The 14,475-nt window shown below is 39.7% G+C and overlaps 1 protein-coding gene across 5 annotated transcripts in view; it reads right to left on the bottom strand.

Annotated features, from left to right (window-relative positions):
- Positions 1-4,895: 4,895 nt before the first annotated feature.
- Positions 4,896-14,475, bottom strand: part of LOC105493724 (centrosomal protein 126) — a 77,088-nt gene continuing 67,508 nt past the window's right edge. For 3 of the 5 annotated variants that reach the window (XM_071075505.1, XM_071075506.1, XM_071075509.1), the window contains 2 exons: positions 10,394-10,461; positions 4,896-5,335 (listed from right to left, as the gene is read on the bottom strand). In XM_071075505.1, the coding sequence (XP_070931606.1) occupies positions 5,291-5,335; positions 10,394-10,461 (113 nt within the window). In that variant the 3' untranslated portion in view covers positions 4,896-5,290. Of the gene's footprint in view, positions 5,336-10,323; positions 10,357-10,393; positions 10,462-10,971; positions 13,442-14,475 lie in introns of those variants that run through there. The other 2 variants (XM_071075508.1, XM_071075507.1) reach the window with 2 other exon arrangements.

The following is a 14,475-nucleotide window of genomic DNA, read 5'->3' as shown; positions in this document are numbered from 1 at the left end:
TTGCACAAGTTTGTTTCAAACTTTTGGCCTCAAGCAATCCTCCTTTCTCAGCCTCCTAAAATGTTGGGATCATAGGGGTGAACCATCGTGCCTGGCCTTGGTACCTTATTTTGAGAGCCCCTAGCTAAACTGGGGTTCCAGTGCCAGAGTTGCTAGCAACCCTACCCCAACAGAATATGAAGGGGAGATGGATGTGGGTGTTTACAGTGTGCCTTTCATGGGATACTTCTTTTACCCGGAGGATGGCCTAAGGCCTAGTTGCCTGACCTGACTGGGGGTCTCTCACATGGGAATACTGGCAGGTGCCCTTGTGGCTCTTATCTGATCTGTGTCCAGTTTATGCCTGCCTGATCATCACTTTGGCACCGGGAGTTCAACCTTGTGCTCTCCCTGGTGTCCCCTGGTTCTTCAGATGGAAAGCACAAATTCAGTACATCACCACAACAGGAAGTAAGTTCAATGATTTTCACATACAGATCCTGGGCAAGGAGGGTATAATGAGTCAGGAGGGCAGTCCTCTGTCCCCGGGTCATATAAGGCAGAAAGGAAGAGCCAGAGAGAAAGTGTGTCTAGCAGCATGTCTAAGGGAATGGAGTATGGGCCACTTTAACAAGCAAATGTCTAAATGGTCCATTTAAAGAGCGGCAGGAGAGCAGGGAGCCCAGTCTGCTAGGCAGGAGAGATCCATCTAAGTTCTTGTCGCTGGCCACCAGCTTGAGCCATCTAGGTGTAATGTAGAACTGGAAATTGTGCCAAAGATGACTGAGCCCTGCTTTTGGCATGAGAAAGTTAAACTTACATTCAAAATGGATGCTGAGCAACATAAAATTATAGGAATTCTCTATATATCTCCAACATCAATCCAGCACCACAAGTTTTATTCTAGTATTCCCCCTTTCTGGGAAAGGCAAAATAATAGAAACAAAACCCAGAGGAGTGGTTGCTCAGGGCTGTATGAAGGAATTTTTGGCACGATAGGGCTGTTCTGCATGGTACAGTAGTGGTGGGTATACAATGCTATGCATATGTCAACACCTACACAATTCTACAAAGAGTGAATTTACTGTATGCAAGTAAGAAAAACATCCAGGATGTTGGAAGAATCCAACGTGGGATACAGATTGTGACAAATGAATCTAACCGTATTAAAATGAGTAAACTTGGTAAACTATCACTCCTGTAATCTTAGCGACTCAGGAGGCTGAGATGGGAAAGTGGTTTGAGGCCAGTGGTTCCAGTCTAGCCTGGGCAACACAGTGAGATCCCCTCTCTAAAAAAGAAAAAGGAAAAAAAAAAAAAAAAAAAAAAAAAAAAAAGCTGGGCATTGTGGTGCATGCCTTTAGTCCCAGATACTGGGAGACTGAGGTGGGAGGATCTCTTGAGCCCAGGAGTTCGAGGCTGCACTGAGCTATGATTGTGCCACTGCAACCCAGCCTGGGTGATGAAGTGAGACCCTCAACTCTTAAAAACAAAACAAAAACCCACCACAGTGAAGGTGGTAGAAAGGAAGGAACTGGCCTTAGTAACTTTGGAAAACTGTGTGTTGACTGAATAAGTAAGATTGGGCATGAAAAGAATGATAAAAATGCTGTACTTTAGTTGGCAAATTTGTTTCTCCTAAATATGTGGATTAGCAATTCTGAAGCGAATTTTCATGTATACTAGAGTTAAATTAGTGCATGCATTGTGGCTCATGAGTGTCAGTTTTCTCAATGTCAAAGAAGATTCAAACATTTTGAGAATTTTTATATTAAAAATTTACAGAGATATAAAAACTAAATCACATTTAGTTATACATTTAATTGATCATTTTTATTGTAAAGGGTAAATTACATGAAATTGACAAAATTTAGTACATGTAATATCTATCAAAATACATACATGTAAGTGTGTGTATATTTATATATGTTAACAGTACAGTTTTCGCAAAAAGCTTCAACATTCATAAGAAACACAGACATAGTTATTCTGGTGCAACATGGATTTAAAATAAGGCCATGGTAATCCTCCCTGATGCCAATTTTAAAATGAAGACTGTCTAAATTTTTCTGACCAGTTATTAGACGCCCTGCCTCTCCCAAATGTGTTTAAACTTTTCTTTCGATTATTTGATACCTTTTGCCCAAGAGATTACTATCTCTTTTTTTTTTTTTTTTTTGAGACAGGGTCTTGCTCTATCATTTAGGCTGGAGTGCAGTGGCATGATGCCTGATCACTGCAACCTCTGCCCCCTGGGCTCAAGTGATCCTCCCACCTCAGCCTCTCCAGTAGCTTGGACCACAGGCACACATCACCAAGCCCAGCTTTTTTTTTTTTTGTTTTTTTTGTATTTTTAGTAGAGACGGGGTCTTGCTTTGTTACCCAGGCGGGTCTTGAATTCCTGAGCTCAAACGATCCACCTGCCTCAGCCTCCCAAAGTGCTGGGATTACAGGTGTGAGCCAGCATGCCCAGCCTGAGATTACTCTGTCTAATAAGAAGTTTCATAAGTTTTTCCATTGAGGAAAGTGATGCTTTCTTTGATTTCCTCTAAATTTACTTCTCCACATTTGAAAGGAGACTCTTCTTTTCCTTAGAACTTGAAGATTCAGTGTGAAAGGGCATTTTTCTTTCTTATATTATTAAAAATTATTTTTTTTAAAATAACATTTTTATTTATTATTTTATTTATTTATTTCTTGTGAGACAGAGTCTCGCTCTGTCACCAAGCTGGAGTGCAGTGGCGCAATCTCAGCTCACTGCAACTTCCGCCTCCAGGGTTCAAGTGATTCTCCTGCCTCAGCCTCCTGAGTAGCTGGGACTACAGGTGCATGCCACCACCCCCAGCTAATTTTTGTATTTTTAGTAGAGACAGGGTTTCACCATGTTGGCCAGGATGGTCTCAATCTTTTGACCTCGTGATCTGCCTGCCTTGGCCTCCCAAAGTGCTGGGATTACAGGTGTGAGCCACCATGTCCAGTCGACATTTTAATATTTTATATAGAGATGGGGTCTTGCTACATTGCCCAGGTTGGTTTCAAACTCCTGGGATGAAGCAATCCTGCCTCGACCTTCCAAAGTGCTGGAATTACAGGCATGAGCCACTGTGTCTGGCCAAAAAATTTTATTTTTATTACATTTCCACTTTTCACTTTTATAGCATGCAAAGTGCTATTCTCTTCCACTTTAATTTCACAAGGGATCTTTACTCTTTGTCTTCCCACTTTTGTCACTTTCAATGAACCCACCCTGTATCTACTAAAATTCTGGAGTAGCCATGGGCAGAATTGCATAAGAATTCTGATCATACCACAGTTTCATAAAAGGACAATGTCATAATGTGCAAGTTCTAATAAAATGCAAATCTTATCTTGTTTCACCAGCTTACTATTTAGGCTTTTTTTTTTTTTTTTTTTTTTTTTGGCCTGTTCCGACTTTGGATTTTAATTATTTTCAACTAGCTTTTGCTTGTAGAGGCATTCTTTGGTTCCTAAGAGGTGTTAAAGTGAGGGATTATTAACGGTGAAGCTAGTTTGGCATGCAGGACGCTGCTGTGTACATATATACTACTAGTGTACATGAATATAAACCCTTGTCTTTTTTTTTTTTTTTAAATAAAAGTGAGTTTTCATCTGAGGTGCTTAGAATGATTCAGAAACAACTTGGCACACTCTTCTGGCCTGCTTACCCCCATTGAAATGTTATTTTATAAATTACATCTTAATTCACATAATTTTTTCTTGATAGTATAAAAATTCTCAAGTATTTTCTAAAAGGGCACACAACTTTCTATTTAAAAGTCTAAGCACTAAATTTTCTGTTGCCTTCCTAAAGCCTACTCTTATAATTCAAAATATAGGAAAGCACAAAGGTTTCCTTCATTAGGTCAATTTTTTCACTAATTTTCTTCATTGAAAAAGTGAATTCATTTTCTGTTTTCCCTCATTTCATCCAATAGTTTCCATTTCTACCAACAAGGTGTGGCAGAAAGAACATGGGTTTTGGAACCAGATAAACCTGAGTTTGAATCTTGATTCTCTCACTGTAGGTAGCTATGTGGCCTTGGGTAAGTTTAACTTCTTTAAGCCTCCAGTTTCTCATCTGTAAAATGGAGACAAAAATACCCATGGTTTGGGTGACTGGTCAGATTAAATAAAAAAACATATTCACAAAATCTGGTACATGGTAGGCATTCAACATGTTAATGCATTTCTCACTGCATCAAGTGTTTCAAAACTAATTATGGGGAGGAACCAAAATTTAGTAGTGTTATTAATAAAAGACCACATAACATGTTTTCTTAAAACTGTTAATTTCTAATTTTGATTCATTACCTTTTTAAAATTTTTTTTAAATTTTGAGGCCGGGTCTCACACTGTCACCCAGGCTGGTGTGCAGTGGCGACACACAGCTCACCGCAGCCTCAACCTCCCAGGTTCAAGTAATCCTCCTGGGTTTAAGTAATCCTCTTGCCTCAGGCCCCAAGGAGCTGGGACTACAGGTGCATGCCACCATGCCTGGTTAACTTTTGTATTTTTTGTAGAGACAGGGTTGCCCAGGCTGGTCACGAACTCCTGAGCTCAAGCCATCTGCCCACCTCGGCCTGCAAAGTGCTGGGATTACAGGCATGAGCCAACGGCCCTGGCTTGATTCATGACATTTTAATGAAAAATTTCATGTTTTTTCTGTATGCCAAAATGCCATGTATGAAATTTGGAAGAATCGATGTAATTGTACAGCCATAGGAAGGCCTCCCTTCACCATACAAAAAGGTAACCTTTGCTCTATTGCTGCCACCAAGGGCCATTTTGTGGGATGTGGTAACTTTAGGAATATTTATTACACTGAAATGGGCAATTAAAAAATCAAAATATGCCATACTTTATAAACATCTTATCAGTAAGTTAGAGGTTTAATAAAGAGGTTTAATAAACAGAAATTTTATTTAACATATATTTCAACATGGAATCTATAAATTACAAAGGAGCACTGTGAATTCTGTGGAAAAATGTTTGTTTGCTCTACTCACAAGCTTCATCCTTGTGGCATGTATTCAGAGCTAGGTTATGTCCTGCTTTTTGTTCAGGCAGGCATAATGTCTTTCATGGTATTCTCAGAACTTTGTTAAACTTCACTGCTTTGTTAAATGTTCACAGCTCTGTTAAACTTCACTGCTCACAAAATCTGAGTTAGGACAAATGTTCACAGGGGTTGTTGCTCACATGTTTTCCTATGGCTGGTTTTGACAAAATAGTATGCATCTAGTCCTAGAGAAGTACATGAAAGGTCTTCTTAGACGGATTCTGCTGGAATTTATCTCTTGTCTCTGCAGCTGCTGGTTCTATCTTCTCTCTTCTCCTGGAAATCAGAAAGAAGAAACAAGCATGCAAACACATGCTGAAACGGTGCAGCCACGAACTAGGCTGCTATGTCAAATAGTGGCATATTCAATACATCCTCACATCATTCTCTCAGGTAATGGTTTTAAGGTTGGAGAGGACTTTACAGATTATTTACCTCAACCCTTATGTTATTTTCATCAGTACCTTTCTACTCTAAAAGATAAAATTCCCATTTTGAAAATGTCCAATTTTACAATTTCATTAAAAATTCAGGGTTCAGGCTGGGCGCAGTGGCTCACGCTTGTAATCCCAGCACTTTGGGAGGCTGAGGTGGGCAGATCACGAAGTCAGGAGTTCAAGACCAGCCTGGCCAATATGGTAAAACCCTGTCTCTACTGAAAATACAAAAATTAGCTGGGTGTGGTGGCATGTGCCTGTAATCCCAGCTGCTCGGGAGGCTGAGGCAGGAGAATCACTTGAACCTGGGAGGCAGAGGTTGCAGTGAGTCCAGATCGCTCCACTGTACTCCAGCCTGGGTGACAGAGCAAGATTCTGTCTCAAAATAATAATAATAATAAAATAAAATAAAATAAAAAAATTCAGGGTTCAAAGTGAAATGATAAATTCTAATTTATTTGCACCTGCATTTAAAGCTCTTTATTTAAAATTTTCTTCTAGATAATTCTGTTACCAATAAATCTCTATAGTGTTGTATAGCAGAAACGGGAGTTCTTGTGAAAACAATGTCCAATGGAACTAATGATGAAAGGGCCTGGAACCCACATAGTTAGGCACGTCAGAAGGAAACCTATGGGAACGTTAGCCCCTGCGTCCCTGTCCAGTTGTCTCTCTCCCTTTGTAATGAATCTGTTTCATTTAGTCCCGGGAAGTTATTTTCTCCTTTTCAGTCTCTGAAATAATATTCATTTGGCTAACTCTGAAGCTTTTCTCAGAATTCAGAATGTTGTTCATCTCCTATATGTTCATATGCCTGTGAAGTTAGCACTTTTTACACTGATTTATAAGAGGCCGCTTATTTTTATGTTTCCTTTATCAGACTGTACCCATCAGGAAAACAAAGCCATTATAAGAATTGTAGGACTAAGGTATTTATTACAGGAATTACATTTTGCCAAATATAGGAGCTGGGAAAATGAGGGTCTGGAAAAGGAAAACTGAAGGATCAGAGTATATGGGGCAAGGGATAAAAATGTAGCCTGCTCTACTGTGGCGTGCCAGTCAGGATCGGAGAAAGGATGACTAAGCAGGCTGTTTGAAACACTGGTGTGGGAAACAAATGGAAGCGTGCAGGGAAATCTGATAATCCGAGCATGCCCAAGCTGCTGAAGTGGAACTATGACGGGGAGCTTGCTGGGGAAATCTACGGAAACTGCCGAATGTGGAACGACTCTGCTTTTCTGAAGCTACTGTCTTCAGGTCCGCAGCCCAGTGCCTGGTGGTGGGCCTGGGGCTGCTGTTGGCCAGCAGGGCCTGTAGTCATGAAGATGCTATAGAGTAGAGAGGAGTGAGCTGCTGGGCACCTTTGTATTTGTCCATCACTGACTAACCATGATCAAGATCTTCCAACAATAATGGCTTCTGGTCACTTTTGCCTTCTTTTGTGGCCAAAATTTTTAACCTAGAAATGTGAATCCTAGCCTTAGCAAAGTTGGCTATCTTGTGCTCATGATGTATTCTTAGAATGTAGCAAAGTTTCTGGCACATAGACAGCACTTAATATTTAATAAACGAAAGAAGAAATGGAAGACCATTTATACACTGCAAATAAGAAGCAAAGCAAAATTTGTCACGGAGATATGAAAGTGTTTCATAAATCTCTTTCTTGACTATAACAGTTAATTCAACATTTATGTAGTACTGCTGTTTTATTGATAGATTGGTGACTAAGAGAAGTCCAGCAAAAGAAGAATTTGTCACTGTATGTCCAGTACTGTCAATGGGAGAGGGTACTAGGATTGACTCCTTCACTGGCTTTCCTCATCAGTGCAGGCTACACTTTGATCCCCTTCCCCAAGAACTCCCAGATGGACAAAGGACAGGGGAACAAGAAGGTAGGTGACTTTCTTGTTTGTCATCACTGTTTCTAGACCAGTGTTTCTCATCCTTTGCTTCCCATTCGAATTCTTCAGCGAGCTTAGAAATATCTAAATGCTGAAGCTGCTCTCAGGTGTGACCCAGGCATCAACATTTTTTAAAGTTCTCCATGTGATTCCAATGTGTATCCACGTTTATGTTTCTATGCGAAGTTAGTGCTTCACATACAACTAACTTGTGTTTCAAAGTTAGCCAGCAGCATTGGTATTACCTACTCACATCCCAGACCTACTACATTAGAAAATGTATTTACCAAGATCTGTAGGTGGTACAAAGTACACTAAAGTTTAAAAAGTGCTGTTTCAGACCATTTTTACCAGAACCCAGTGCCAAGGCAAAAAATAAAAAAAAGATTCAGTAACGTCTAGTTTTAACACTGCATGTTCTCACTCATAAGTGGGAGTTGAACAATGAGAACACATGGACACAGGGAGGGGAACATCACATACCAGGGCCTGTCAAGGGGTGGGGAGCTAGGGGAGGGAGAGCATTAGCGGAAATACCTAATGTAGTTGACGGGTTGATGGGTGCAGCAACCCACCATGGCACGTGTATACCTATGTAACAAACCTGCATGTTCTGTACATGTATCCCAGAACTTAACGTATAATTAAAAAAAAAAAAACTCTCAAGACAGAAGAGATATGGATCCTTAATGATGTACACTTCTTAGCAGTTTTTCAATTAGGATACACATCTAAAATTATTTGAAGATTGGTACATTAATACCTGTTTCTGCTCCCAGGACTGATGAAAATACTCTGAATATAAAAATGTTCATATTCTGTAGACAGCCCAGAAATAATGCTGCACTCCTATAACCATCTGATCTTCAACAAAGTTGACAAAAACCAGCAATGGGGAAAGGATTCCCTATTCAATTAATGGTGCCGGGATAAGTGGCTAGCCATGTGCAGAAGACTGAAGCCGGACCCCTTCCTTATGCCATATACAAAAATCAACTCAAGATGGATTACATACTTAAATAAAGCCTAAAACTATAAAAACCCTGGAAGATAACCTAGGAAACCCCATTCTGGACATAGGCCCCAGTAAAGATTTCATGATGAAGACACCAAACGCAATCGCAAGAAAAGCAAACACTGACAAATGGAACCTAACTAAAGAGCTTCTGCACAGCAAAATAAACCATCAACAGAGTAAACACACAACCTACAGAATGGGAGACAATATTTGCAAACTACACATCTGACAAAGTTCTAACATCCAGAATCTTTTTAAAAAATCTTTTTGAGATAGAGTTTTGCTCTTGTCACCCAGGCTGGAGTGCAATGGCGCAATCTCGGCTCACTGCAACCTCCACCTCCCAGGTTCAAGCGATTCTCCTGCCTCAGCCTCCTGAGTATTTGAGAATACAGGTGCACACCACCACGCCCGGCTAATTTTTTGTATTTTTAGTAGAGACAGGGTTTCACCATGTTGGCCAGGCTGGTCTCAATCTACTGACCTCAGGTGATCCACCAGCCTCAGCCTCCCAAAGTGCTGGGATTACAGGCGTGAGCCACCGTGCCTGGTCTAATATTGAGAATCTATAAGGAACCTAAAACAAATTAACAAGCAAAAAACAACCCCATTAAAACGTGGGCAAAGAACATGAACAGACATTTTTCAAAGGAAGACATACATGTGGCCAACAAGCATATGAAAAAAATTCAACATCACTAATCATTTGAAAAATGCAAATCAAAACCACAATGAGACAGCATCTCACACCAGTGAGAATGGCTATTATTAAAAAGTAAAAAAATAGCAGATCCTGGTGAGGCTGCGGAGAAAAGGGAATGCTTATACACTGTTCGTGGGAATGTAAATTACTTCAGTTATCGTGGAAAGCAGTGTGGCGATTTCTTAAAGAACTTAAAACAGAAGTACCATTCAACCCAGCAGTCCCATTATTGGGTATACACCCTGAAGGAATGCAAATCATTCTATCTTAAAGACATGCAGGGGTATGTTCATTGCAGCACTATTCACAAAAACATGGAATCAACTTAAATGCCCATCAATCGTAGACTGGATAGAGAAAAATGTGGTATATGTAAACCATAGAATACTATGCAGCCATAAAAAAGACCAAGATCATGTCCTTGGCAGCAACATGGATAGAGCTGGAGGCCATAATCCTAAGTAAACTAATACACGAACAGAAAACCAAATACCACACGTTCTCACTTATACGTGGGAGCTAAACATTGAGTACACATGAACACAAAAACAGGAACAACAGACACTGGGGCCCAATTGAGGCCATGGAGGATGGGAGGAAGGAGAGGACTGAAAAACTACCTATCAGGTACTCTGCTTATTACCTGGGTGATGAAATAATCTATAAATGAAACCCCTGCGATACACAATTTACCTATTTAACAAACCTGCACATGTACCCCTGAGCCTAAACGTTAAAAAAAAATCGTCATATTTTGACCTTTCACTTTTTTTTTTTTTTTTTTTTTTTTTTGAGACGGAGTCTTGCTCTGTCACCCAGCCTGGAGTGCAGTGGCTGGATCTCAGCTCACTGCAAGCTCCACCTCCCGGGTTTATGCCATTCTCCTGCCTCAGCCTCCCGAGTAGCTGGGACTACAGGCGCCCGCCACCTCGCCCGGCTAGTTTTTTGTATTTTTTAGTAGAGACGGGGTTTCACCGGGTTAGCCAGGATGGTCTCGATCTCCTGACCTCGTGATCCGCCTGTCTCGGCCTCCCAAAGTGCTGGGATTACAGGCTTGAGCCACCGCGCCCGGCCCACATTTTTTTAAAATGAGAGGATATTTGCATAATTCTAACAAACAGTCTTATAATAAAAAGCTGATTGAGGAGAAAACCTCTATAAACCAATCCCAAGAAATATTAATATTAATACAGGGTTCTTACCTGTATTGATATGTACATAAAATCAGAAGTTTCCTAGAAAAAGAAAAAAAGAGCTTCTTCAAATACTTACCAGAAGTGGTATTATTTGTAAAGTATTTTTTTTGATGGATGAGTTTTTGCAAATGGATTCTTGTATATCTGAAATAATTATACCACAATACCAAAATAATTTAGTTACATATACAGAAATAGAAGAATGACTAAAGAATCAATTATTAAATTCTGATGTATCCAAATATTCAAAATTGAGTAAGAAACTTTTTTCTATCACCCCCTAGAAATAGTCTTTATACTTATATTAGGTCCAAAAATGGAAGTAATTTGATTATAAACAATTATATAAAGCTTATGTTGATAAAAGAGAATTCCTAATACTTTTACTATTATATAACAATCTTCATTCAAATATTATGTTTTTTTTTTTTTTTTTTAATCAAAAATATTAATTGTGGCCGGGCGCGGTGGCTCAAGCCTGTAATCCCAGCACTTTGGGAGGCCAAGACAGGCGGATCACGAGGTCAGGAGATCGAGACCATCCTGGCTAACACGGTGAAACCCTGTCTCTACTAAAAAATACAAAAAACTAGCCGGGCGAGGTGGCGGGCACCTGTAGTCCCAGCTACTTGGGAGGCTGAGGCAGGAGAATGGCATGAACCCGGGAGGTGGAGCTTGCAGTGAGCTGAGATCCGGCCACTGCACTCCAGCCTGGGCAACAGAGCGAGACTCCGTCTCAAAAAAAAATAAAAATAAAAATATTAATTTCATCCTTGGAGCTTCTCAGAAAAAAAGAGATGTTTATTTAGTTATTGAGGCATAAAAAATTGAGTAACTTGGTTCCCTTTTCAATTTTTAGATTTTTGTCTATATAATAGCAAGCATCTGAGCAAAAGAAAAATAATTCATGCAGAATCTTTTACAGGAAACATTTAAATATGTGGAAGTATCAAATAAAAATTTAAAAATTCTCCAATTATTGACTTAAATTTTTTTCTTTATCTGCATAATTTTACATCTTAAACTCATAGCCTTAGTTCATGATTGTAGCTCCCTTTTTATTAACATATTATTTTAAAATTTAGTTTTAATTTAAAAATACAGAGTATATAAAACATATATGCATATTTTAATTAATACTTATAAAGCTAATGTCTGTGTAACCACCTAGATTAAGAAATTTGAACATTATCACTACCTTGGAAGCTTCCTGTCACTTCCTGCCTACACAATGCCCTATGGATTTCATTTCCTTCCCTCACTCAAAGAGGTAACCAACTGACTATACTGGTTTCTTTGTGATTTTAGCACATATTAATTGCAAGCATGCAAAATAATATCGTTTAGTTTTATCTGTTTTTAGACTTCATACAAATAGAATTGTACTGTCTTTATTCTCCTGTGATTTACCTTTTTTGCCCCAAATTATAAATTTTTTAGATTCATCAATGATGATGTGTGTAGCTGTAGTTTGTTTATTTTCTTTTTGTTTTTTCTGTTGCTGTTTCAGTTTGGAAAATTTTTTGTTGACCTATATTCAAGTTCACTGATTCGTCAGTGGTGTCTTGAGTCTAATGATGAACACATATAAAACATTTTCCATTTCTGTTACTTTTCTTTCTCACACATCTATCTCTCATAGTTTTCACCTCTCTGCTGAAATTCTCCATCTGTTCACGCACGTTGTCTGTCTCTCTCGTGTTGTTCATCTTTCCCACTATAACCTTTAGCATATTAGTCATAGTTAATTTAAGTTACTTGATAGTTCCAACATCTTGGTCATCTTTGCATCTTATTCATTGATTGCTTTGTCCCTTGATAGTGTTTTTTTCTGTTGTTCTTTTGGTATGTCTCATAATTTTTGACTGAATGCTGGACATGATTTTTGGAATACTAGGAACCGAGGTAGATAGTATTTGTGTCTTGAAATGAGTATATGCACTTCTGCCACTTCTGCTAGGTCACTGGAGGGTATGTGTGTGTGTAGGTGTGTGCAGTGTGTATGTGTAGATGTTTAAAACCTTAGTAGGGAATTTGAGCTTTTTTTTTTGAGACAGGGTCTCCCTCTGTTGCCCAAGCTGGAGTGCAGTGCTGTGATCACGGCTCATTGCAGCCTTGACCTCCCTGGGCTCAGGTTATCCTCCCACTTCAGCCTCTGGAGTAGCTGGGACCACAGGCCTGTGCCACCATGCCTGACTAATTTTTTTTGAATTTTTTGTAGATACAGGGTTTCACCATGTTGCCCAGCTGGTCTCAAACTCCTGGGCTCAAGCGATCTGCCTGCCTCAGCCTCCCTGAGTGGGTTTGGGTGTTGTTGTTGCTGTAGCCAACTACAGTACATTACTAACATTACTAATTTCAAATTCCATTAGTGTTACTCTGTACTTATGCAGGGGTCTTGGAGAGTCCCCCCACCCCTTGAAATGTTCCTGTTCTGCCCTCATGTTTTGGCCTTCCTATATGTGTGTGCAGTAGAAGGGATCTCTCTCTATGCCCTTGCCTGTCTCCCAGTAGTAGATTTATTTGTTACTTGGTACTTGCTGGTCTGGTGGTGGGGAAGTAGGGTAATTTTTCTGTTGCCCTGGTCCAGGCTCAGTCTTAAGCAGACCCTGTGTGCCCCCTCTTTCTCCTGCTCCTCCTTCCCATGACAGTTAACTTTGCCTTGTATCTTTGGCAGATTTTGTGTAAGAGAATTTTAGACCCCTCCTCTAACAGTAGGATACCTCTAATGGTTTTGGCCCAGGAATGTTTCTTGCTCCTCTCCCAAGGGTAGAGGCTTTTTTTCCTTTACTTTTTCCCTATCCCCAGTACGTCTTCACCTGTGCCTTGAGAGCAATCAAGAAGGTATGCGGCCTCTGTCCCAGATGGCCTTTATTCTGCAGGGGGCGAGGTTCTGTATGGGGGGGCGCTTCATGCCTTTCCTACAGCAGTGGCTGCTGCCCTTTGTCAGGCCTGCACTACTGAGGAAGGGTTTCTCTTGTCCCCTGTTCTGCCTCCTATTTTCCTCATGAACACTCAATGTAGATCCATGGAGAAGAATCTGAGTAGGTGTGAAGTTCCCTTGTGCCTATGGCTCCCAGAGGTTCTACATCCTCACAGTAGTCCACATTCATCTTTTAGCAATCTGTTGAAAATTTAAACAGAATTTCTAAGATCAGCTTGATGGAACCCGACATTTCCCTCTCTCATATTCTCCCATGGGTGAGAAAATGTTCATGACCTGTCTCTCTTTAGATGTTTATGTGTTTTCTTGGATGCTAGGCTACTTGGTTGTGAGGCGACCTCAGCTCTCTAATTGGCTCAAGAAAAGTTATACTTTTGCCATTTATCTTTTATTGTTCTTCGAATGGGATTGATACATTCTGCATTTTAGGAGGAGATATGTGTGTGGTTCTGAACCATAGGTGATTTTTGCCACCCAGGGGATATTTGGTAAAGTCTAGGAGCACTTGTCATGATAGGGAAGTGCTATGGCATCTAGTGGGTAGAGGCCAGAGATGCTGCTAAACATGTTACAATGCACTAGACAGTCTCCCACAATAAAGCATTATCCAGCTCAAAATGTCAACGGTGCTGAGGTAGAGAAAACCTGATAGATACACAAAGTATTTCTATTGTTGTTCAGATCTAAATATTTAGAAATTCCTATTATTTTTTTTTCTTCAGAATCATGATTTATTTAGAAACTTGTTTCTTAATGGTTATCTTTTAGTTAGTAGATTTTAGGTAAATTGCATTGTGGTTAGAGGATGTGGGCTGTGTGACTCCGATCCTTTGAAACGTGTTAAGGCTTGTTTCATGGTCTTATATATGATTCATTTTATAAAGGTTGTATGTTCACTTACAAAGAACATGTCCCTTTGATCAGTTTTGTTAATCATATTTAATTTTTATACATCTATTTGATTTTTAAAATCTATTTGTTCTATCAATTACTAACAATGGTATGTTAAAATCACCCACGATGGTTAAAATTATTTTATATATTTTGAGGCTGTGTTCTTAAGTGCATATAAAAATCTTATGTATTTCTTCTGAAGTAAGACTTTGCTCATCATAAAGTGATTTTTTTTTTTTTTTGAGACGGAGTCTCGCTCTGTTGCCCACTTGGAGTGCAGTAGCGCGATCTTGGCTCACTGCAACCTCCACCTCCCAGGT

The sequence above is a fragment of the Macaca nemestrina genome, chromosome 12 (genome assembly GCF_043159975.1).
Source record: "Macaca nemestrina isolate mMacNem1 chromosome 12, mMacNem.hap1, whole genome shotgun sequence".
NCBI classification, from domain to species: domain Eukaryota; kingdom Metazoa; phylum Chordata; class Mammalia; order Primates; family Cercopithecidae; genus Macaca; species Macaca nemestrina.
This window is presented reverse-complemented; position numbering and strand designations above follow the sequence as displayed.